The following is a 24,917-nucleotide window of genomic DNA, read 5'->3' on the forward strand; positions in this document are numbered from 1 at the left end:
TTGCATCAGGAGCTGCTTTGAGGGCTGGGTTTCTGAAATTCCATCTTTTGTTGTCACCTATGGCCATCATTCTTCTTTGTACCTGTTCTTTTTCCTACCAGCTCTGCAGCACTGATGGTTAAGCCACCAAATGGAGAACACAACACTACAGACACAGGAGCCAATCAAGCAGCCTTAACACCAGTGCAAGCTGCCAGGAAGGGAGACCAGAAAGCACTACTTCCTATACAGAGCAGCAGCCACAGGCCTGAAACACGTGGGATGAAGACTACCAACAGCCCCACAACACTGCCATAGGGTGCAAAGGGCCAGAATAGCCACTCCGGACAGCTGGAACATCCTCTAACACCAGGACACCACAGCCTTGGTAGGTTTGTTCCCCTCCTCTGCGAGTTCTCCCTGCCTTCAGCAGCGCGGGAGAGAGCTGTTCCCTCAACCCTTGACCAAGTGCTCCCAACACAACAATGAGGAGTTTGCTGTGGACAACAGCCAGCTCTCCCCTCTTGCAGCCCCGAGGGACTCCTTCCACACCTCCCCTCCTCCAGCCAGGGCACCTCCTACCATGCAGATTGAGGTCTTTTGTAAATGCTTAAAGGCCTTTGTACCTCACACAAATCTTGCCTTGCAGGTTTTCCTTTATATTGCTTTGCTCAAACAGAGCAACTTACCAAGATTCAGCATCCTGGGGGAGCTGAGAGGAGGTTGCTCCTGGTTTAAATAGCCCTGTGCCCATGGGCACACTCTGACAGGGCACAAACATGAAGCAGCTGAGTTGCCCTCAGCCTCGCACTGCAACAGGAGAAAGAAGCAAGGCAGGTAAGTTGCTCCTACTGATGTGTGTGCCTCAGTAGTGGACCTGCAAAAACTCTGTCCAGTGTGTAACCCACAACTGAGTCAGCTGAGTTTATCCTGGCAGGTTGTCATTACTTCATTGAAAGTCCGCCAGAAGTTATAGGTGTTTGCTTTTACAGGAAAAATGTGTTTATATTGGTAATCCTGAGCCCTCACAGGAAGACCTGAGGCACCGTCATTTAGGGGCCAGAGCCTGAGGGCCGCAAGGGGCCCCAGACCTGTCCCTGGGTGCAGCAGGGGCAAGAGGGGGAGCTGGGCACACTACCAGCCAGCTGTGCTCTGTAGCCAGCCCAGCTGTCTGAGCCAGAGCAGGGTAGGGAATGTCTGTCAGGAACCAAGAATCACCCAATTTAATGCATGTGTCCTGGGTTGCATTCAGATCGAAACACCAGTGCAGAGTTCAGGTGCCCCATGAGACCGAGTCCTTCCCAGCAGGTGTGAAGGCTGTCCAGCACTGCTGAAGGGCAGCAGTGGACAGGAGGGTGGGGATAAGTGACTTTCACTGGTAATCGAGTTATTGGCATTCACCTTGGTGTTGACAGTGGCATGGGGCCAAAGTGTATATCCAGTTGTGCATTAGGAATCTCCGGTATTAAAAGTGGCCAAGAGCCTAGCAAATTTGCATTCCACCAATTTAGGAGTTTATATTTTACAGTGGGGGCTGGAATTCATGTGTGAGGGATTTACTTAAAGGCCCAAGGGGAGAATGAAATTTTGAGGCCAATGCACAGAGTAATTATAGAACAAACAGCCTACATGGTGAAAGGCTCTGTGTTTTAGAACAATAAACATTTGAAGTTTACAGACAAACTGGTTTAATAACTAGACACACGAGCTTGTGATACAACTTACCAGAGGCCGTGTCTTTGTGTACAAACCATTTTGTGTTTATGCTGTAGGTGCTGATTATAAATTGACATGAAACTAGTTCATATAAAATAAACATTAGAACGTTCAAACTTGAATTAACTATTAAAGAAATACTGGCGTGGAGTCCCAAAGGGACCTCACATTACACTGAGAATGTGATCAAACAGAATTAAAAAGGGAGTGAGAGAGGGGTTTTAGTTGGCCGCCACCTTGGGTGGTTATTCAGGGCTGCCACTCATAAATTCATTTGTGCATGTTGCTGTAGTCATGCTGGACCTGCAGTGGTGCATGTTTGTTGTCATGATAGTGATGTATTAGATGAAACAAGTGCAGTTTGAAATTCAACAGCTGCACAGAAGGGAGATTGGCTAGCTTGTTCTTGCTTCAATCCATGGGAACCAGGGCTGGCCTCTGAGTTTGCCACCATGAAAAAATTCAGCTTCAGTTGGTGGGAGCCCAGGAGGTGGTGAATGAGAGGGACAGGCCATGCCAAACCCTGATGTGGCAGAGAAATGCTTTGTCACAAGAGGGATATTCAGGAGAGACATCGTGGGCTCTGCAGCCTGGGTTTGGTTTTGACACCCTGCACCCAAACAACCGGTAGCTGCCTGTGTGTGTCATAAGGCTTCCTAAGCAGAAAGTAGCAGAAGTTTTGGAAGCAGACAGACAGGAATGTAACAGCTGAAAGAAGAAAAGCAACTGCTGAAGTAAGCAGAGGCAGTTCTAGCTTCGAATAAAGACCTGGAAAGTCTATGCAAGTGGGTAAAGATGGAGAAAAAAACAGTATTTGAACAGTTGGAGATTGAACTGCATAGACCAATCTGCAGGGTCCCAAGGCTCTCAGAGCGTCTGGCAAAGGGATATAGGAGAGTATGATGATGGGAATTATGCATCACTGCTCGGTTTCCATACCTGTGCATGTACTAGGGGAACTTTTTCTGCTAGTGGAATGGTCTGTGTGTATTACTGCCTCCAGTTCTGATTTACCACTTCAGGGACACCAGCTCTTAGGTGAGCATCATGGCCAGATCATGCAATTGTGTGGGAAGTGCAGATGGCAGCTTATTTGAGCTAGAAGTAATTTTCTGTTATTAGTGACTTTGGAGGTGCCGAAGAAGGGATGGAGCTGATCTTGCAGACTGGGCCTTGGAAGATGATTCACTTTGTGCTGTTTTCACCACAATACCCATCCCTGAACCACTGGGACATCCCCCACTGACCAAAGTTGTGATTCATCCCCAGAGAGAATGGCAGAAGCTAGAAACAAACCTTCCCCGTTGTAGCAGCAAACTATATTTTGTAATTCACCCCAAAGGTAAAATTTGATGCTTTGATGAAGGGTTGTTGTATCCTCATGCCAGTGATACCTACTTTTTACTTACAAGTTCTGAGTGTTAAGATCTCTGAGTAAATACCTTAACATGGGCACACAATGCCCGTGAGTGAATACAGCTTGTGCAATCCAATAATTTATTAAACTTTCATCTTGTAAAGCCAGTTACAAATTAAAAAAGACAGAAGAAGGAATTCTGTAATAGAAATGAGCAAAGTTACAACAAATAGTAGTGGAGTTATGTTTCAAGTGGGTTCAAGCTGCCTGCAGCAACCCAAGAGCCAGAACACAGAGCTAGTGTAGAGTTAGAACAGGGATAATCAAGGCTAGTCTGGTATGTAAGAGATTGAGTCAGTGTACGGTCCAATACAAAGTGTTGCTTCTCAGGCTGCCTCTGCATTCCTGTTCTCTCACTTGTGACCTGGTCATCTTTTTATTCCTTGTGACAACAAGGGGTGTTTATAGGATCCTTCAGTAAAGCTATTTAAGGCAAAACTCCAGTTGAAGTGTGATGCACAGCGGTGGCTATCCTCTTAGGCTGATCATGTGGCAAATGCCCAGTGGCTGCACATGCTGCAGTGTAGTGGAAACGAGAGGAGAGTATGGGTTATGTACAGTGTTTCTTCTTGTATTGTCAACCTCGAAACTACAGTGTTCTGTGACACAGTGTTAGTGACATGGCACGATCTGATGATGAGCTGGAATGGAACCTACTTCATACTGACTCCGGCTTTTTTTTCCTATGAAATTTCTATTTCATAGCTAATAGGCCTTAGCTGGCTATTTCTTCAGAAATGGAGACAGACAATTTTAAACATGGAACAAGGCCCACATTATATACAGTTCTGCAGTTTCATTAAGAAAGAGAATGGGCCTTTGCATTCTGGGATCCCAAAACTAGACAAGGGTCGTAGAAAATGGCTCATCACCAGCTTTCTTGTTTTTTAATTCAACTAATTTATGATGTGACTGATACTGAGTATTGTTTTAAACACTGAAGTCAAGTTTCTGAGGTCAAGAAACTGAAGACGACTGTCACCTTTCACACAGAAGAAAAAAATTCTGCTTCTTCAAATTGCAGGAGCTATAAATACCTCCAAGAAGCAGTTGTTTTGGCAAAACAGCATTATTTTCAAGTTCTGCTGAGGAAAGGGGACCTAGAGGAGACTGGAATGGGATTTGGGGATTCCACAATGCAAGCAGTTTCTGTTAAAAGTTGAAAGTGGATGATGGGTTTGAGCATCTGCTTACAGTTGTATAGAGAAGTGAAAATCTTACCTATAACAATTTATCTAGGCATCTATTCACTCAGTAGGAAACAGTTCACTTTAAAGCTCGGGGACCCCAGTCATCCTAAAATCCCATCTAGAGAAAGAAGAATCTTAACACAGGCGGGCTGGTCGACATAAACCTCCAACCTCTATCTAATACCTGGAGTTTGTGAAGAGCAGCTCTTCTGGAAATGCTAATAAAACAATCTTTCTCTTAGGCTGTACAGGGGAAAGGCAGTAATTTTTTTTTTTAGGCAATAGGTGCTGCTTACAATGTGCCTGGAATGGCAGTGGTGCTAGTTCCAAAGATTTTCTCCTGTGTTGGAGTATTTAGTAGTTTAACTGAAAGTGCCACTTTTTATAGTCATGTACCTGTGAACTTTTTTGGAAGGTAAAGAAGCACCTTGGGTGTTTTTATTTGTTTCTTTTTTTAATGCTCTCTCATGTAGGGTTTGACCTCTGTGTTGGATCACTTGGCTTCAACTACACAAAGGCATTTTCTTTTAAAACCAGATCAGATCATCAGTATATCCTGAAGAAAAAAAAAAAAAAAACAAACCACAGTGACTTATATTTTAGATTTGCTTGCAAAATAAATAAAACAAATATTCTTTTAGCAGACCATGATCGAATGATCCCAGATATCTGTATGTTCAAAATTCAGAAGGAAGCTTAAGTCTGTCTCCTGTCTTGCAGAAATGATTCTTGTGAATTTTTCTGCCAGTATGACATGTAACGGTGAAAGCAGCAGAGAGGACACTGAAGAAGAACGAGGATGCTTCTGACTTTGCTTCTTTAAGCTACGTTGTTCATCAAACAAGCAAGGGGAAAACACGTTTTGGGTCATTAGTGTTTAGGAACAGTTGTTACTGTTTAATGTCTTTGGGCAGAGGTGCAAATCCTATAGTACTGTAGATGTCACTTCAGGTTTTGAATACAGTAGTCAGCTGAATTCTTAGAAAACATCTTTGCTACACTTGTGCTGGCAAGTTGCAAATACTCCTCGCTAAACTACTGCCAGTTCATTGGTATCACCTAGTCCAGATGCTTGAGTGACTGTCCACACTGGTGGCTGATTTGACACTGCAGCGTTTCTTCACAATCATGTTGATGTATGCTTTCATGATTTTTATTATCTCACCCACCTGGAGAAAGAACATAGTAACAAGAGGATAAGCACATTAAAATCCTCAGTCCATTGAGGCATACAGGACATTTTGCTGAAAAAGACTCCCCTTGTCATGGCACAGTAAATTTTGCAATACTACTAAATTTTGCAAAATACTAAATGTGAACATTACAGTAAGAAAAGAAATGCTTGGCAAGTTTGTGCTCTGTTGTAGCAACACTTAAAAAGGTTTTTAGCTCAAGGAAAAGCAACTTCAGTGCTACAAATTTTTTTTTCTTTTCGTCTTTTCTTTTTTTGAATTTGTGAACTCCCCATTCATCTAGTGAAAGGGAATGAAAAAACCAGGCACAATCATGAGCACCCAAAACTGGAAGCTCTCAATGCACTGGAAGACCATTCAACCTCCTTCACTTTCTAACCAGCATATCTTTTTTCTGTTTATCCCTGTATTCAAGAAGAGGTACTATGCCCTTTAGGTTTAAGCTCCCTTCATCTCTTCCCTTGGCTGTCTAGTCCATTAAGCAAGAGTTCTTGTATAGAAACCTGTCTATTCTCTGGATCTTAACTGAAGTGGCAATAAAACTGCCCATACAGCAAGTCTTGTGCTTTCACATACCTGGGATGTTTCAAAGAACATTTCTCTCTCATCCACTGTAATTTTGAAAGTGTTAGGCTGTGGTGCTCCGAAGAAAACAATGTGCTCATACTGGAAGGTTTCTAGTGGCTTAGGATCCCCTCGTTTGTAGACAGACACATTCTCTGTGCTGACTCCAAGCCAGAGATCATTGGGGAATCCACCCTCCTTGCACTGTGGAAGGAGAAACATAAATGCAATGGAGAATCAAATAACCTTTGATTCAAGGAAAAGCCTTCTGTTTCTAGTTCCTGTAGGACATTTCAACTCTTCACCCCAATACAAAAAATAAGAAAGATGTCTGCAAAAGCTATGTTGGAGGCACTTCTGCTGCAACGATTCAGAAATGACATGACTATGAGTAAAATACTAGTTGAGTAGCAAATAACTGTATTAGCTAACAGTTCTGCTCTGATTTTAAAGTGATGTAGCAAGTCATTATTCCATTTCTTATTTTACAGATAATATAGTGAGTGCAAGCAACTTCCCATGGTGATCCACCTAGGCGACAACAAAACTGATAACTGTGGATTCCTGTTCTAGCAGGCTGAGCACAGTGCTGTTAAGTCTCCCAGTCTTAGCAGTTTCTGTTGTACTGCTGCAGAACACGACTGCAGGACAACAGACCTTGGTTTTACTTTTGCTTTCAGCAGCCATCACTTTTTTAACTCCTCCCATCCCCAAATTCCCCTGTTATTCTAATGAAGTGGGAATCCATTGTCTCCCTTTATTTACCACGATGTGCCAGCTTGCTTGCTCTATGCTCTCTGTATCACAGCTCTTGGGTATGTGGTACTGCATGCTTACCCTGAGCTTACTAAGGCAAAATATATCCAGTTACTGAAATTCCGTTCTGCTGCTGAGCAATGAGACACACACAGCTCTATCTGTTCTTCAGACTGATGCCTTTCCTTGGCTGTAGTTACATGAGTTTACACATTGCTCACCTCAACATCGAAGAGTGTTGACCCGTAACCTGGCCACTCCTTCACAATGGACATGTATTTCACCATGGCCTGATGCTGAGAGAGTCCCTGCAGCTTGGTCCATTTCTGTGCTATGCTTGCACGAGCAGCTGAAAGCTCTTCCTTCACCCACATCTCCATCATCTGCTCCTCTTCTACCTTCTGCTTCTTTACAGACCCTGTCTTGAAGCTACGTTTCAATGTCCCTTCAAGGAAGCTGGTCCGTCTCCTCTCCAGAGTATGACTGGTAGTGCCACTGCTCTTTGTTGAGTGCAGTATTTTGGATTTCAGTCTGTTAACTGGGTAGATTCCATCAAGGGTCCAACTTATTTTGGAATAATCTCCATGAAGATACTGAAGCCGCAGAGCTGCTAGGCGCTGCAGAGTGTCCTCTGGTGCCGGAAAATGACCATCTATGAGGCTTTCATGAGCCTACAAACAAAAAAAAGTCCCCAAGACTCATTAGAAAGCAGAAGCACACTTTATTCACAATTGGGTCCATGTACAGATTCCTATGGCATCTGCTGATCCCGGTAGGAAAGACACAATTCAGGAGGTCATAGCAGACACTGCAATAAGTAACTCAAAGTCTGCAACTGGTCAATGTGGGGGAAATAACCCTTTCTGCAAACCTGGACAGGACAAAGATCTCTGAGTGGGTTCCTACCCTGCACAAGAAGTTCTATAGTGAGACCATTTATGTCTGGAACAGATGAGAGAGACTGGAATTGAGGCAATTTAGTTTTGCGCTGTACCAGCTCCTGTGTGGAGATTATATTCAACACCGGAGTCAGATGTAATAAATTCAAGACTCTCAACCTCAGTTTCATTACACAAAAGCACTTCGCACCTCTTCCTCTTTCATTCGATATCTCCCCCAGTCTTCTTGCATCCCTTTGCCTGGTTTTCTGTTAAATCTATTAATAATGGGTTTTGTCACGTCCACCTAATGCCTGGATAACACCTACTCTCTGACTGTGACTTGTCCTTGCCAGTTGAAGCCGTGTAGATTAAAAGCCTTGTCAACAGGGAGTTTGGTACAACTGAGTTTCCACAGAGCACATGATGTCTTGTTCCCAACTGTTCCCTAGACATTCTGTAGTTGGCAATATTTGACAACACTTGATGTTCATTTCATCTGTGTGATGAATATGCCACCCATTTGACTATCAGTGAGTTTCAGTCCTTGTGACTCTGACTGCCTTTAATAACAAACATTAATAATTTTCACCAGCTATGATTTTCTGAGGCAAGGTCAGTGTTCATTAGAAGTCATACAGATGGGACAAATCACACAGCTGGGTGCTGCATTCAGTTTAGTTTTATAACCCCAACTGGCTCTTTCATACCAGTGTGATCTCTCATCTAAGCATCGTCATTGTGGTATGGAGTACAGTGACTTAAAAAAGAAAAAGACTACTTGTCAGACAAACATTGTCAACTACATTCTTTTCCTTTGTCTGTAGTACTCTTCTAGAGCCTCTCTGTAATCAGAAGGAACTGCCCAAAAGATAGGTTTCACAGTTAATTCTGGTAACACCCTAAGGATGTGCTGTTCTTGTAAGCTGATCTGCAGACTTTCCAGTTTTCTTTACATTTATGTTCTGTGAGCAGCTACTTTCAATGATTCATCTTGAATCATTATCCAAATTTCTATGTCTTTTAAAAGTAATTATAAAAGTTTTAAAACATTTTATTATCCTTGGTCTTATATTTTTTTTAAGCCTTTGCCAGTTTTCTTGCTTTTGTTCTAATACTCCTCTTACCTAGAAAACTTCACAGTGTACCTACTTGGTAGATTCCAGGCAAAAATCCAAAACTAATTCTTCTATTCCAACCAGCATTCCCTCTTGTGATGAAAGGTAAGCCAACTTTCTGTATATTCATGTGCTTCTGCCACCCTGGAAACCAAGTAACTCTCCTGAAGTGAGCTTACCTGCTCAAACATGAAGGCAAATTCCACCCCATCTTTGGGAACATTCCCAATATCCAAGAAGCAATAAAGCTTAAAATACAGTTGCCACTGTCCCTCCTCTTCCTCTTCAGAGCCAGCAAGTCTGTAAGATATGAAAGAGAATGAGAAGGGAAAAAACCAGTAAGGAGAAGCACCACAGTACTGGGATATCCACAGTGCAACTCACAACCTGAAGGTAACCTGGATTCTGAAATCCAGTGTTACATCCAACTAGGAATTAAAGGTTTTATGAAACATTCTTCTACCTCTCAAACTTGGCCAAGATATCAGCCACAATCACCCGACTCTCCACAGCACGGTCGACCTGCTGGTTATGTTCAAAGAGCGCAAACATATTCCGGCTGTCCTCCATTGCTAAACCTCGGATCAACTTTTCAACCACCTGCAAAATCGGAGAGACACAGATCACACAACAGGTATTACACACAATTTCACAGTGAAGAATCAGTACCTCTTCAGGACACTCACCATTTCATACACCTCCATCACACTTCTCCCTTAGTTACCTCATTTTCAGAATAATGAATACTAACCCTAAAAGATGATTCCCTGTACTTATATTTGACCATCCTCGCTTTTCTTCTCTGAACCTTTTGAATTTCCCCTTTTTAAAAATCTACCCTTTTTAAGATGGGGAAATTAGAGCTCTGCACAAGATACAGGCACGTAATGGATTCAGATGTCATGACATTCTCAGTTCCTCTAATAACAATCCCACTTTCTCCTCTGTTGAGCACTAATGTTTTCACAGACATGACTACTGCAACTTGGAATCTTGCTTCTGACCTGCTAATGATTAAGTTACTGCTAGAATAGCCCTTTCAGATGGATTCCATTATGAATTATAACTTCTACTTGTCCAGAAAACTGTGTTTAACAATTCTTCAGAATTAGTACCTTTCCAATAAACAGAACACCAGAAGCATTTAGATTTTGCAACACAATTGTCAGGTGATATTCTACAACCTGGGCGCTGGCTTTGTAGAATACGTGGAAATTTCCCTACAGATACAGCAAATAAGTTATTAAAAAGGAAAAAAAAAAGAGAGAGAGAAATTTGAGATCAATGGGAAAAAGGTTTCTCTTCATCTGCTTAATGCTACTAATGCATTACCTCCCCAGCACTGGTGTGGGAGTTGATGGTTATTTTACAGGAGCCGCCGCCATGGCAATACACTGTTGTGGTCATTTCTTCACGAGTGAGAAGAGCCTGTATTTCCTCCTGGGAGGGCACAAACTCCCTCGTCTTTGTTCTCTTCAGGGAGTCACTTATGAATTGTGCATACCTGTCTATTTCTGAGTCTGGAAAGAGGTCTTTTACCCTAATTGTAAAAAGAAGTAAAAAAACTCCGTTACACAGCGAACCACACATTACCATGCAACCTGTAAAGAGTTTGGTAGAGATACTGATGTCAAGGGCAACCACAAGAAATACAAGCTTATTTCCTAAACCATACAACCTGCTTTTACTAGTCATTTCAAAGTCACTTCAGCGACACTGCTCAGCAATGTGTGAAATAAGCAGTTCAAATTATCAGGAGTACCACCAGAAAACAGTACGACTGACTATCTCAATTTACAAAACTGAGAATAAAAACTGTGAAATCAAACTTTTTTATTCTTAATAAGTTTTTTCATTTGCTGGCTGTGTTTGAGCATTTTTACGGTATGTTTGATAACTAAGAAGATAGAAAGTACATGCTTGTACACAGTTCTCTTCCCTCCAAGGCCAGCAGGTCTAAGGATAAAATCATCTGCAATTGCAGTGATAAAACTATGAAATGGCTACACTGAGAATTCTTCAGCACCTCTCAGACTCAGGTCCTGTGCGTAGCTATTTGGTGTACTGACACAAAATTCATCTCACTCTTTTCTAGTTTGGAAGGAATTAAATAGATTTTATTGATCTTTCTCATCATTAAGAATAGAGTGGCTGCAAGGCTGCAGCTCAGCCCCAATGTGCGCTGCTTTGGAAAGCTGCATCAGATGCTGAAGATGAATTGGGAATAAATGGAAATTACTTAGTTCATGAAAATGGGAGGCTAATGCAGATTAAAATTACAAATTGTAAGCATTATGTGCTTAGCTAAACAAATATTGAAAAATTATAATCTGTATTTATAGTATATCTCCTACTCCATAGTACACATCTTGCCTGTGCCAGCTGCAGGGTAGTACATATTTCCATGTTCGGTCCTCACCTTTCCAGTAGGTTGATAATGTTTATATGTACATTAGTAATATTATTATATTATAATAATATATAATATTATGTACATTAGTAAGCAGTAGGTCATCAGCTGTTGATCCACTGTACCACAGTCTCAAGGTATTCTGTTTGGGTAACTTACATTCCACATCCTTTTTACACAACAGATGGATGGCAAGGCTGGTAGCAAGAATTGTGCGCAAAGGTAGGAGGCTGGAACACCACAGGAAGATGTTTGCAAAGTAGGAGGGCAAGATGGGTAACTACAACAGGCAATGGAAGATAAGTAAAGTTAAGGGAAACAGGCTGCAAACGAAAGGGACATTTACCTTCGAAGGTGGAATTTGAGGTAGCGCAGGATCCCTCTGCTGGGCAGGAAAGTGCAGCTCATACAGCACATCAGCTGCCAGTGGTGCAGGTTCCCAGTACTGTTGGGATGCGGCATGTGGTTAGTTTGCTTGATGAGCTGACAGTACACTTCATCACGGAGAGGCTTTAAATCATGGCAGGTCTGCAAGATGCCTTGGATAATGGGTATGGGGTCAGACACTGTCTCGATTTCCTGAAGGGAGTTGAAGATCTTCACTGCTTCATCCTGTAAGCTGCTGTAACCCTTCTCTTGTTGCACTGGGAAATGATCACAAAAGTGACAAGAGGTGAACGTCTCCCTCATTTTCTAATGGCCCAGCAATACTACAAGCAATTGTACTATCTGAACAGCAACCTGAGCTCATATCCTGAACTTTATTTTATACTCAAAACTCATTCATGCTTCCCCTATAAACGTTCAAATGCAGTTTTAATGAGTATTTGCCAACATCTGACTTTGCACCACTGCAAATTCATTTCTGGATATCCTGTGCAGAAAAGCAGAGTGATCTTTTAAAGGGAAACGAGCACTTAAATCTAGTTCAGGCTTCAGTGTCTGCAACTGAGGTGCCTAAATGCAGCCACCGAAGCCTGGCTTGTGTACTTTCAAAACTGTGTTGTGCCTGTATTAGCTTTGAACCCCAAGCCAACAAAAAACTTTCACAAACTGCAAAATTGAGCAGATGCAGTTTTTACCTATTGTTTAGATTTAAAATGCTTAAACCAAAACTGCTTAAGTTTTCTGAGCACCTAAATGTCTGCTCTAAATTGCTCAGACACATGTGATACCATCCTGCTGCAGACTTGCATTCTGCTTTGCACATCTCTGGGGCTTTAGGTCCTTCTGATCTCCTCTGCAGCCATTGTTTTCCCAGTGCCCGTGCATGAACTGTGCAATTCCAGTACACAGCCCTGTACAGTAATGTATACAGTGTAAGTGCTTGCTCTGTAATTTTTCTGTATTTCAGAATTTATTTTTTCTGGGCTTTTAATCTGCCACATAATTGCATCCTTATATCATGACATATAGCAAGCATTTAGTACCCTTTCAGTTTCTCCATGACATTCTTCTGTCCCTAAAATCTTCTTTCTGAGGCTGAACAACTCTGCCTTATTTAGTCACTTAATTGTAGGTAAGTTCCTCGATGCCTTTGATCATTTTTATGTATGTTTTTACTTATCTTTGAAAAGATTTAGAAGGCAAAACTGCATCCTGTATTCAAGATGCAGGTGCCGATACACCAATACAGCCATGCAAAGACGTTTTTTTTTCCTTTTCTAAGCTTTCAAAACCTTGTGTAAGCTGTTTTGTTTCTGCACTCACCACAGGAGTTGGCATTTTCATAAAGCTATGCAAATTTGTGTTCACTTTCCTAAGCAGAGCTAGATCACTACCTATGCGGCAGACTGTTTTTCCCATATACACTGCTTTGCATATCCACATTGAAATAAATTTCTTTAAAAATTTTGTGACTCAGTCACTCCACATTACAGATTCTTCTATTCTATTCTTCTCCACATTCAGATTCTTCTAAAGCTTTCAGTTTTAGTATGTCAAACAGTCTGGAATCATCAGCAAATGCCTTTGATTTTCTGTTGGCCTATCACACAGTCTAGCTCTTTCATATTCCTGACGCATTTGAAGAAAGGATTCATTTAGTTTGGTTTTACAGCAGCTTCTGTAGGAATACTATCCTACTGCCAGCTGCATGATGTCATCTTTTTGTAATACTTCCACTGGAGCCACTTTAGCCAGTTGTGGCTAAAGGATGACACGTTGCACGTCCCCCAGAGGGATGATTAACTACCTGCTCCCATTTACTTCAAGATTCAGTGTTCCCATGATAAGAAGCAGTGGACAGAGCATACCTTCCCGAGAAGAAAGAGAGAGAGAAAGGGACTGCTCCCCCTCTGAACCTGGGGGTTACACTTCCCTAAATAGACTTCACTTGCACAGAGGGAACTTACAGACCAATTTTGTGGTGCTCAGGCCCTCAGAATGTGAGTGGATTCTGCCACTGGGGTAAAATACTTACAGTTGACACTAACATCTCCATAAGGTAGTGGGAGCAATGGGGAATGCAAGGGGTGCTGGGTATATCGCAAGATCGGGTTCCTCCTATACGTCTGTTCCACTACTTCCAAGTTTGTGCTGTTTTCCTGAAAATAAAAAAAAAAAAAAAAAAAAGGAGAAAAAATAATTATCCTCAAACAGGGACAGTCCTTTGCATGATGCCCTCATACATTTAGGTTCAAGCTCAACCACCTTTGTCTAAATTTCTGGAGGTCCATAGAGGGACTAGGTGACCAAAGCATAATTCACATCTAAAAATTACTCTGTCCATTATTTCTGAATATTAAACACAAGAATAGCCCTGCTGCATCATACCACAGGTCACCAAGCACAGAATCTTGCCTTTAGACATGGCTTGGGGCTGACACCTAACACAGGTAACGTAACAGGCATGTGTGGCATAATTCCTCCCTCATATATCCTTTACACTTTCAACAGTAAATGGTTAATGGACTTTCTGATCACAGATCCACCATGTCCAGTATGTAATAATGAACCCGTTCTCCTGAATTTGTCTGATTGTACTACATGTGTTTAAAGAAAGAACAGCCAAAATTCTGCAAATGGTGTTCAAAATCTGGGCCTGTTGCTACCATACAAACTGGTATCCACATGCTGTCCTATATTCCTTCCCCAACAATATTTATGGTTCCATTTGTCCTTGAACGTTGAGCCGAAATTTTCCAAGATTCTCTACATTCACTCCCAGTTCTTTCTTCCCAAATACGTACCATCTAGTTACATTTAATTTAGAGCTCATCACACACACACTTCTTCTCAAATATGCTTTAGTGTGTTTTCTAATATGATTCCATGTTTAATTTACCAAAGTTTCTTTCTTTTCAAAATTACTCCTCCTACAGTGGTGCAATTTTGCCATCTTGAAGGGTATTTTCTTTCCACCCTTTACTCTGGTATTTAACCACACAAGCCTAAGATATGAAGAGAAATCCAGGGTACATCAAAGTCAGATGACTAGTAGGAATGGACTTTTTTATATTTGTGTCTGGAGGATGCTTAGGAGAGAAAAGGATGAAGTAGGAATTTGCAAATACTTGCCAACGTAATCCTGCATGCAATTTTTAACTGCACTGAGTTATAACCTAGACTTATGCAGATCAGATAACATGCTAATTCAAAATAAAAGTCACATATTTGATTGTCTTGTTGCACAGTCATTTTAGGTTTCTTTTTCTTTATTCTATTTTTTCCCCCTAAAACAGCAACCCATTTTTTGCCACATTCTCTGCAATGACTGAGTAAGGCTAGTGGTGATCTGGCTGCTCCCAACTCACTTGGGAATTGGCATGATGCCACCTACCCTGATGTCACGAATGAGTTGCTGTGTAGGTGTTTCTATGGGAACTTTGCTGTCAATGACACCCTGAATGGCAGAGGCCCAGCGCATGGCTTCATTCAGCAGCTTCGTGTACAGTCTGTAGGAGTGCTTTCGGCCATGGACAATGATGTTCCAATAACCTATGGAGAAACAAAGAAGCTGGGAGGTGAAACTTGTTTCCATATTACGTAGTTGAGTAGAGGTTAGAAAATGTGACATCCACCAACCAGAGGGGCCAGCGGGAGAATCTGGGGAACTACAGGTCTGTCAGTGTGACCTTGATAACAGGGAAGGTTTTGGATCAGATCATCTTTAGTGTCAAAGAAGGGCAACAAAGCTGGTGAAAGGTCTGCGCAAAAAGTCCTATAAGCTGGGTGTTTAGCCTGGAGAAATGAAGGCTTAGGGGGATCTTATCACTCTCTACAGCTCCCTGAAAGGAGTGGCCAGGTGTGGGTCTGTCCCTTCTCCCAAGTAACAAGTGATAGGACAAGAGGAAATGGCCTCAAGCTGTGCCAGGGTAGGTTTAGATTGAATATTAGGAAAAATTTCTTCTTGTAAAGGGTTGTCAAGCACTGGAACAGGTTGCTCAGGAAACTGGTTGAATCACTGTCCCTGAAGGCATTTAAAAATTGTATAGATATGGCACTTTGGGACATGGCTTAGTGGTGGACTTGACTACATTAGGTTAATGGTTGGACTGGATGATTAACTTAGAGATCATGTGCACTTTTAATGATGCTATGATTCTCTTCTTGTCTGTAGCTCATGGCTAAGGAAAACCCTTGTTGCTTTGATAGCAACATACAGTATGTCTGGTTAAAACTGACTAGGCAGACATTACCATCCCCATTCCCAAAACATATTTATCAGTAGGAAAGTCCCAATCCAGATTTTGGTACAAGGACAGCTTTCCAAGATACAAGTATCTTGCAGTGTAACACAACTACTTACTTGCCTGCCAACCAGGCAGCTCCCTTTCATAGACAGCGTTTGGGCTACACTGTGCTGTTAATCACTCAGAAAATGACCACTCTACACACAGCACCCAGTCAGATTGCCAAATCAGTTCTCATAACTTTTAAAAATATGTGTTTGACAACCTGAGAGAACATGTCAAGGTGATGGTAATTTTCTCTGCTAAAGGCAGCCCTAGACATCTGTTGAGATTAAAAATGTAGACAATATCTTGTGAATGAGAAGAATAAATTTTCTCTCATCTCACTTTATTAAATATGCTTCCAACCCTTCTAAAAATTATCCGAAGCAATTCCACTACTCAAATGTCCAATATTTCAAGTCTTGTCCTGAGGTTCAGGTTCTTTGTCAGGGAAATTCATCCTTTAACCTATAACCTGAGTAGGTTATAGGTTAACCCAAACTCATGAGGCAAGGAATGGAGGATCATGCCAGATTCTGCCTTCCCAGAACTGTGCCATGTTGCACAAAAAGCAAACACAGGCCTTCGTTATCTTTTGTTTCTTATAAGTTGAGTGATGCTGTAAAACAGACTTACAGTGTGTGACATTTCTGCTATTTAAAAGGATAGCATTGACCTCAGAGACAAATGTAGGTCATGGTACGAAATGACAGATATTTATGGACATGTACCAATAAGTACAGTGTCAACTGCAAGAACTCATACCTGTTACCCTATTTGGGAAACACTTAGATCCACAGTGACACTACTCAGTGAACATCATCAGCACTGTGTATCTCAATCAGGTGTGAGGGACTTAAAGTCACTTGCACACTGCTCTCTGGTCCCTTGCAAATATCTCACAGTTTCTATGGGCAGAGATGTTTGCAGTCAGACACAAAGCTTCAGAGGACATTAAGACCACCTTTTCAATAGGAGACAACATTACAGTCCTGCACCATCCCCTCTTCAGGAACTCCACGCATGGAGTCTGCTCACTGCCACTTTCTTCCTCTCACCTGTGTCTTTGAAAACCCTCTCATCAGGCTGCACGACGGAGCAGAGGCTGTTAAGCACAAGTGTGCCAAGCTTGGCAGCCGTGCGCTCAGATGACTTGTAGTAATCGAGAGCAGTGTTTGTCAGAACAAACCAGCGCTTCTTCATCTTCAGAGAGGACATCTTACTGCTGCTCTGAACCTCCTTATGAAGCCAACCTAGCACAGAGATGGAAACATGTCAGTGGTTTCACCACCACAGCAATCCTCCACCTCTCTGCAAAAAGCTCGTGCTGGGACCTACCAGCTCTGCTTTACTCGCATCCTGCACATTTACTCTAAGAAATTAGCCCAAAATTTTCCAACAAGCAGTTCTATTATTAGGCCCAATGTATTTTTTTAATTAATGATCTCCCATCACCAATGTGATCACCATGAGGGCATCCTCTATTCAGGATGTTTCCATCACAAGCCACAAACACCTCAATAAATAATTCACAATTTATTCTTCCAGAGAGATGTCAAATGCCAAACCAAACCTTGATGGAAGAGGTTTGGTGACACTTGTCCTCTAGTAGAAAGATCATTACATGCATCTCTTGCATTTACATGCATTACATGCATCTCTTGCTCCCAGGGTCAGAAAAAATAATTTCACTGTCATTTTAGAGTCATTGCAAAATAAAAGGAAAAAAAAGGAAAAAAAAAAAGTCAATACTGTAACAGGAAAAAATCAGAGTCTGCGTTGCTAAAGCTGTCAAAAAGACAATTTTCTACTTAGAGATGTAAAAACCACTGTCCTCCCATGAGGCGAGAAGTTCAAAGAACGTGGGACAGAGCTCAGAGATTCCATATAAAGAAAATTCAGAGTGAGATATTTCTGAATATGTGCTTTTGTGGCTACACTACTGTCACACAGACATCTTACTGTGAAGTGCAGAGCATACTCTGACTTTGCAAAGGATCATTCCTTTTTTCCTTTAACTAATGAACAATACAAGATAAAAGGAACTGTTGTCCTGCAATTAATTATTTTGAATTTAAGGTACTCAAACTGTTGTCTGATAATCTGTTTTATATCATTCAATCTCCTTGAAAATTTTCAGCCTAGGATGGAAGCCTTATGCCCCATTTTGGTGACCCTTTTCTTTCTGTCCTCTTGCCTTGCCATGACCACTCTCGAACCTCTATTCCTTCATAGACTCTTCCCAAAAGATGTAAGGGAATTTTCTCATGCACTTGCTTTCCACAGATTGGATCGGGAGTGTCTTCATACATTTAAGACTACGTGATGATCTTGAAGTATTAGGGGAATTTACCAATGCTTGAGATAAATGGGGGAATATTTTATAATATATGTGTGATCACTACCCATGCTTCACCATCTTCAACTAAGCTCTTTCTAAAGACATAATTTAAATCTTTTGCTCAACCTCAGAGAAATTTTCTCACCTCATTATGTCTACCATAATCAGGTCAGTTAGTTTAGCTGAGGACAGTAGCAATCCCACAAAAATCTCTTTCCCTCCCTCTCTACATGACAGGTGTCAGAAGGAACAGAGCTTTGTGACAACAAAAGCCACAGTGTCATGTTGTAGTCCATCTAAGCCAGCTGCTCCTAAAACAGCAGCCATGCTCCTTCCTATTCGTGATGGCATTCACTGTAGGTGTTTAAATAGGCTATGGAACTAACATCAGAAAACTAAACATATAAAGTAGTTATCTTTTTCCAACTGACAGGAAATCATGTAAGAGCCAGGGCTAGCACACACAGCGTGTGGCAAGCAGCTGGCAGGAAGGTGGAGATGGGCAAAGAATGACTGTTTTTGGGAAGCAGCTAAACCCTAGATCAACTTAGCAGAATCTCCCTTTCACATTATAAGCAGAAGAAGAGTTTCACATGTAATTGCATGCATTTTCTTTCACCTCTCACAAGGAATTCCTGGCCATCAACTTTAGATTCCCCTTTTGGTTTCTGCAGCAAGGAGATCCAGTGATGCATCTCCTCAGGTGTGTCGCTGTTGCAGTGAATCACTCGATTTGCTGTGATGATCACAAAAGAATTTGGTCTGCCAGAAAACAAAAGCATTAAAGTTAGTCATAACCTTACAAATACCTCAGTGACAGCACACCAAAAGTCATGTTTTTTACATTCCCATAAACAATCCAGAAAGACTCTTGGAATACAAATTACAGAGGAGTGCAGAAATACTTAAAATCACCCCCATGTGCAGTTAGTCTGCAAACTGATGGAGAGACCAGTTAAATGAAATTAAATATCTTCCAAAAGCTATTTCCAAACACTAGAAAATATTAATTAGCTAATAACCAGCTGTAAAATGTCTAGGTTCATAAGCAAAGGACTTTGATCTACCCTTTGACTGGACTGAGCTAGTGCTAGAATCACTGGGCTGAGCTACTGCAGCCATTCTCCTTGTACTTATTAAAACCAGTGATGCAATAGCAAACACAGATCTCAGTAGGGTCAGCTAAAGGTTGGTTGGGGGTTGAGGCTGGTTTTAGAAAGGATGAGATGATTCTGACAAAACAGAGGAAAAACTGTTACGTTGCTTCTAGATGACTTTGTCCTTCTCATGCAACTGTGTCCTACCAAAAGAATATTCACAATTCTGTAGAGAATCAATACTTCACAGAAAAAGTAAAAGTATGACTAGTTCAAAAAGGATAGACTCAGAAAACTTGAAAGCAAAACCAGATTTCTATGAGAAAACGGAAACTGAGAATTAGAATGCAAGTATGAAGCAAAAGGTAAAAGGCGCAAATCAAGAAACTGTTAGAAAATTGCATAAACCAATGGAAGATGAAAATAAGCTGCATAAAAATACTGGTTGAGAATAATGCTTCTCCTAAGAATTTAATGTTGGTTCAAACACTGATACTCCAGAAGACTGTACCTCAGCATATACATGAACAAATTTTGGCTCTTCAGCTTACTGTTTGTTCCTTGTTTTCACTGGTACACAGATTAATTATGAGGAGTACAGGCTGAGAACTGCCTAAAATGTTTTTATCAATGAAATCTTAGATCAGTACCAAGATACGCATTTTCTAAACTAGTAACCCCAAAGTCCTAGCAACCTCTGTGAGACAAAAAAAAAAAAAAAGAAATGACAGAGGTAAGTAACTTAATAGCTAACATTTTACTTCAGCACTGTAGTAAGTATCTTTGCCCTGGCTGAACCTGTTATGTGGGAAATAATTAAATGTTAACACAAAGTGATATGAAATGTCCCATAATCTCTTCACTGAAACTAACTGAACTGAAGGTTCAAGAATAATGTAGATTTCTAAATTCATCCATTATTCTTTCATAATGCTGTTTCTTTCCCCTAAATTTACAAGACTGACTTAAAATCACTCTGTTGAAAAACTGGAAGTGCTGCTTTTACTGGACATATTTGTTCAGTGGTAATAATAGGTAAGACTATTATGTACTGGCATTGTGATTATGCTGTTTTCACTTCTATGAGTTGAAGGAGACTTCTACTCAAAGACAAATCACAACTTCACGTCTATGAAGTTGAAACAAGCTGAAGATCTTAGTTTTTTATGTGTTTGGAGAAAAAAGTGTATGAGTTTAAACAAATAAAAACCACAAAAAAAACTTGGACCTACAAACAAAAATATGTTAGAGAGTTTCTGATTTAAGAGTTGGTCAGATTGCTGTACGTACCTGTCAGGATTGTCTGAGGCACAGACAGAGTCAATAAGCCCAACATCTAGGGTTCCCTATACAGTGAAAGAGACACAGATTGCATCTTAGATTACAGACATTCTCCTTTGTGAATAGAACTGGAACTGAAAACATTCCTCTAAATTCCAGTAGCTTGAGTAGAACTGAACACATGAGAAAGGCATGAGTGAGTCATCTTTGCTCCCCAAACAGCGTAAGAAGTGCAAGGGCTCTACAGGACTTGAGGAAAAACAGCTACAAATTTCCAGAAAGTATTATGAAGGCCTGAAATAACCTTTCCCAGTATCTCTGTACTGGCAAAATACATAAATACACTTTTCTTCCCAACTGCTGTCTTCTGTCTGGAACAACTGTGACCCAGACTAGTCCCATCCAAAGACATTTTATCTCCATGAGGCAGTCTCCTTCTTCTCAAACTGAAGAGAGCTATTGGTGATTAAGCTGAGCCACCCAACAAAACCACCATGTTCCCCACTGCTTACCCTCTTTGCTATCAGTTTTGCTGTTTCTTTATAATAACTGCCCAACTTTCTTATACTGCTTATGCTCTACAACAATGCATGTGCCGGAAAAACACGCACAAATAGTTAAATACAGAGGGCTCCAAGCATGCCCACAGGCTGGTTGCACAGTAACTCACCACGGCATTCTTTGGATTGGCCTGTTCATCCTGCATTTCCCTCAGCTGCTGTGCTGTAGCGCTGTGTACTCGGCTCAGGACATTAAACCAACCGCTGGCAATCAGAACAGACTCAGAGTTAAAATCTGGATAGTGAGACTAGCTCCAGAATATGATCAAGGAACCTGGAAAGCTGCCACTGGGAAAATTTCTTCATTCACAATTTCCTGAGTACTACTGCCACAAAGTATCTCTTGGGCTGATCGTACCAGATTCTAATGTCATCCTTCCGCCTTATTTATCCATGAAAATTCTGTGCACGTTCTTCAACCCACTGACAGCTGCTCCAGCAAAATCCAGTTTTCTACTTGTTATTCAAGGAATTGTAAATCAGCAGTGGCCTTAGAGGGAACCCATGTCAGCAGACTGAGAAGAGCAGACAGCAGTTGTAAAAACACAGTTAGTTGGGAATCTTCCTGGACTAGAGTCCTGGAGATGTCTGGGAGCCTTTTTCACTAGTCTCTCTCTGATCTGCTAATAAACTTGAAAGTCATATGGTTGGCAATTAATCACGGGTTTAAAGTGAATTTGAAGTTAAGTTTTTTGTCTGTGAAAGGGCTTCTCACTACAGATGTATCTGGAGGCAAATCACTGTTGCAGAACAAGTAGATTCTTATCTGCAGCTTCCAGCGAGATCAGCAAACATCTATACTTCATGGAGGATTCTCAAACTGGATACTCTACAACACCTGCTAATCTGCCCTTTGCTAGTACAAGTGTTCCTGCTTTCTTCTCTCCCTCAGAACAGAGACTGAGAACAGAGACAGAGGCCACATTTCCTTTACACTTGTCCTAACAATTCTGCAGTATTACCTTAGGGCATTGCAGCTGTGGAAGTTCTGGGTTAAGAAGCTACCTTCAGCTACTGCCCCCTGAATTCACGTATTTCTTGTTCATGTGCTGATCTTTAGTCCATTTCTGTTAAATTGTGTCTACACACCTTCTCCCTTCCTCTCCCTACACCAAACGAAATAATAACAGACCCTAAATAACTTCATAGAATCAGCAGATTGGAGAAACAGTTACACTGTCTGGGCCGAGAGAGCAGAAACCTTGGTAAAAGTGGTAAAAGTGGAAAGACATGAGCAGCTAGGGACAGTAATCTCTTAACTTGGCTTTGCATAGCCAGAACAGGTTGTCCAACCTGCCCTTAAACAACTGATTCCCACTGTCTGGCCAAGAAGCCAAGAAGGAAGGACATGAGTCATTTGTTTGCTTTGCACTGAGAAGATTTTATCAGATGACACTACAGACTCTGATAAGCTCCAGCCTTTTCTCTGTCTCCTGGATAAAACCCAGCTGCTCTCGCAATCATTTACAGACAACATGAATAGACTTTTTGTTTGATTCAAGATTCCATTTAATAAATAAATCAGCTATTAGATGTCCCAGTTTATATTAAGGTTTGTGTGTCTCCTGAAGTAACCCTTCAATTCAGCATGCTCACAGCCACAGGAGAAGGTGGCAGTCCTGTGACTAATAGGCTGAACCACCATCTAGGGAGTTGCAACAGGAATTCCCCAAAGTAAGTGCGCTACCTCCCAGGAAGCATGAAACAACACTCTGGAACAAATCCCCCCTTTTCCCCAGCAAAAGGGAAGAGATTGTTTCTCAGGTTCTCCCGTGAGTAGCTGGGTCAGACCTGCACCGAATGAATAAATCTAACAAAATTCCTTCTTATACCTGGCATCTTCTGGTGACTCTGCAACAATGTGATAAACTCTGTCTTCTGTCACAATGTCCAAAGCATTCTCCTTTTCATGAATGTCCACAATCTCTCTGGAAAACACAAGGAAGCAAAAGAGCCAAAACTGAAAACCTTTGACAGGCCGAAATTCCCTCTACTTGATTCTTTCACATGATACCCTTCACCATACAGAAGGGAAAAAACTGGTTCAGACGGATTGTAATTCCGACAGAAAATTCCTCCAATACACATTAATATGTTTTAAAAAATTTGTACAGTTAAAAACCAAAGCTTAAGGTGTCACATGGATTTTCTTCAAGACACCAGCAGACCAGATGAAAGAAGAGATAATAGGGAGGTTGATATAGAGAGATCTGTTTACAAAGTTGGGTGTGCCACACTTCTTGACACTTTACAGTCCTCATAATGGCAATAGGTGACTACTTTGTCCTTTCTTACAGCATAAGCTGAGGAATTAACTATGGCAGCAGAAAGAGCACTCAGGACTCAGGAAAAGGCAGAGTACATGCTGCCTAATTCAAATCATGCTGTGAGCTTCATACTACCTCTGTGAAATGCCTGAAGAAGCCAGAAAACAGATGGAGTCTGGGTAGGAGAGAATGCATGGGGTATGTACTTAATTAGCCCCTCCTGCTCTGGCTCCATCCATGGCTTGCAAAGAGCTCCTGCTGGATTATGAAATGTAAGACTGGGAAAAGAACTATCAAGTAATTGCAGACTCCCTCCAGAGTAAAACTAGAACTTTTCCTTCCTTTGTTTCTGATTCTCCAAGCCCTATGAGAGGTACACTGGCCAATGAACTGGCAGCACTGGACACTTCATTTAGAGAGTGAGTATTAGGGATCAATGGGGTTATTTTTTCACTCACTTTGCCTTTCTGATATCAATTGTCCCCTTCAGCTTTTCCTCACTATCATTCTCAAAGTACATCAGCTTGGATTCTCGAAGCACAAACCAACGGCGTTTCCAGTTGCGTCGGGAAAGCGTTGACATGCCTCCACCTTTTTTGTAGAGCCAGCCTGACTTCAGTGCCTCTTGCTTGGTACGGAACCACATGAAGGCCTCGTTCTTCAGAACACACCAGCGCCGCCTCCATGGGTTCATGAGACCTCCTGCAAAGCAAGGGAGCAAAAATTTCATCAGACATGCAACAAGGGCCATGTCTTCATTCTGATCCTGCTTCTTGGGCACAACCAGTTGCCACGTCTGTCCCTACATAAAGCAAGGCAGCTGAAGAGAGAAACAAGGTTATGCTTAATTTCAGACTGAGAAAAAACACAGAATAAACTAGTGAAACAAACACAAGATATAGCAATATATGCACTACTCAAACATTTTTGTACTTTCTTCAGTTTTGTAGCTCAGAATGAGTCATTTAAGCCCACACCACGTGGGCACAATTAGGTCTCAGTGGCAAAGATATCCCTGACAAAGATATCCCTGATACTCACCTCCTAGCTCTTCAAGAGCAAATAAGGATGACGATTCTGGAGAAACAGAAGGAGAAAGCAGATTTCTTGGATTCCATCCATCCATGGTTTTGGCAAAATAAATAGACTTACCTTTCATGTAGAGATAACTGTGAAAATAGGGTGGTCCTGAGCCATTGAAGATAGTGACTCGTCCATTACAAAACTCTTCATCTGTATCGATGTAAACATCCACTTCTTCTTCACTCTCCAGAAACTAAAAGAAAAAGAAGAAATACAGGCTACTTGGGTTCTCCTGGTCACAGGAGGACTGGAGGAAATTCACAAGGTTAGAGAAGTCACATATACATAAGGTGCAAAACTACACATAGTCCCTTTGCAAAAAGCAATACAGTGAAACTAGAGGCTTGACAGCTTACCCATTAATGCCTAAAGCAAGAGCATGGAATTTTCA

The 24,917-nt window shown here is 41.4% G+C and overlaps 1 protein-coding gene across 3 annotated transcripts in view; it reads right to left on the reverse strand.

Annotated features, from left to right (window-relative positions):
- Positions 1-3,173: 3,173 nt before the first annotated feature.
- The window catches only part of LOC114054940 (unconventional myosin-X-like), a 91,250-nt gene continuing 69,506 nt past the window's right edge, over positions 3,174-24,917 (reverse strand). For all 3 annotated transcript variants that reach the window (XM_027878545.1, XM_027878555.1, XM_027878563.1), the window contains 16 exons: positions 24,596-24,719; positions 23,902-24,145; positions 23,009-23,104; positions 21,287-21,380; positions 20,626-20,681; positions 18,858-19,000; positions 16,956-17,150; positions 15,003-15,160; positions 13,644-13,767; positions 11,568-11,865; positions 10,144-10,351; positions 9,275-9,411; positions 8,991-9,111; positions 7,037-7,486; positions 6,072-6,263; positions 3,174-5,471 (listed from right to left, as the gene is read on the reverse strand). In XM_027878545.1, coding sequence (XP_027734346.1) covers positions 5,358-5,471; positions 6,072-6,263; positions 7,037-7,486; positions 8,991-9,111; positions 9,275-9,411; positions 10,144-10,351; positions 11,568-11,865; positions 13,644-13,767; positions 15,003-15,160; positions 16,956-17,150; positions 18,858-19,000; positions 20,626-20,681; positions 21,287-21,380; positions 23,009-23,104; positions 23,902-24,145; positions 24,596-24,719 — 2,754 coding nt within the window. In that variant the 3' untranslated portion in view covers positions 3,174-5,357. The remainder of the gene's footprint in view (positions 5,472-6,071; positions 6,264-7,036; positions 7,487-8,990; positions 9,112-9,274; positions 9,412-10,143; positions 10,352-11,567; positions 11,866-13,643; positions 13,768-15,002; positions 15,161-16,955; positions 17,151-18,857; positions 19,001-20,625; positions 20,682-21,286; positions 21,381-23,008; positions 23,105-23,901; positions 24,146-24,595; positions 24,720-24,917) is intronic.

This window comes from Empidonax traillii, unplaced genomic scaffold, assembly GCF_003031625.1.
Source record: "Empidonax traillii isolate 1590-97213 ecotype Southwest subspecies unplaced genomic scaffold, ASM303162v1 scaffold5:size3517227, whole genome shotgun sequence".
Taxonomy (NCBI): Eukaryota; Metazoa; Chordata; class Aves; order Passeriformes; family Tyrannidae; genus Empidonax; species Empidonax traillii.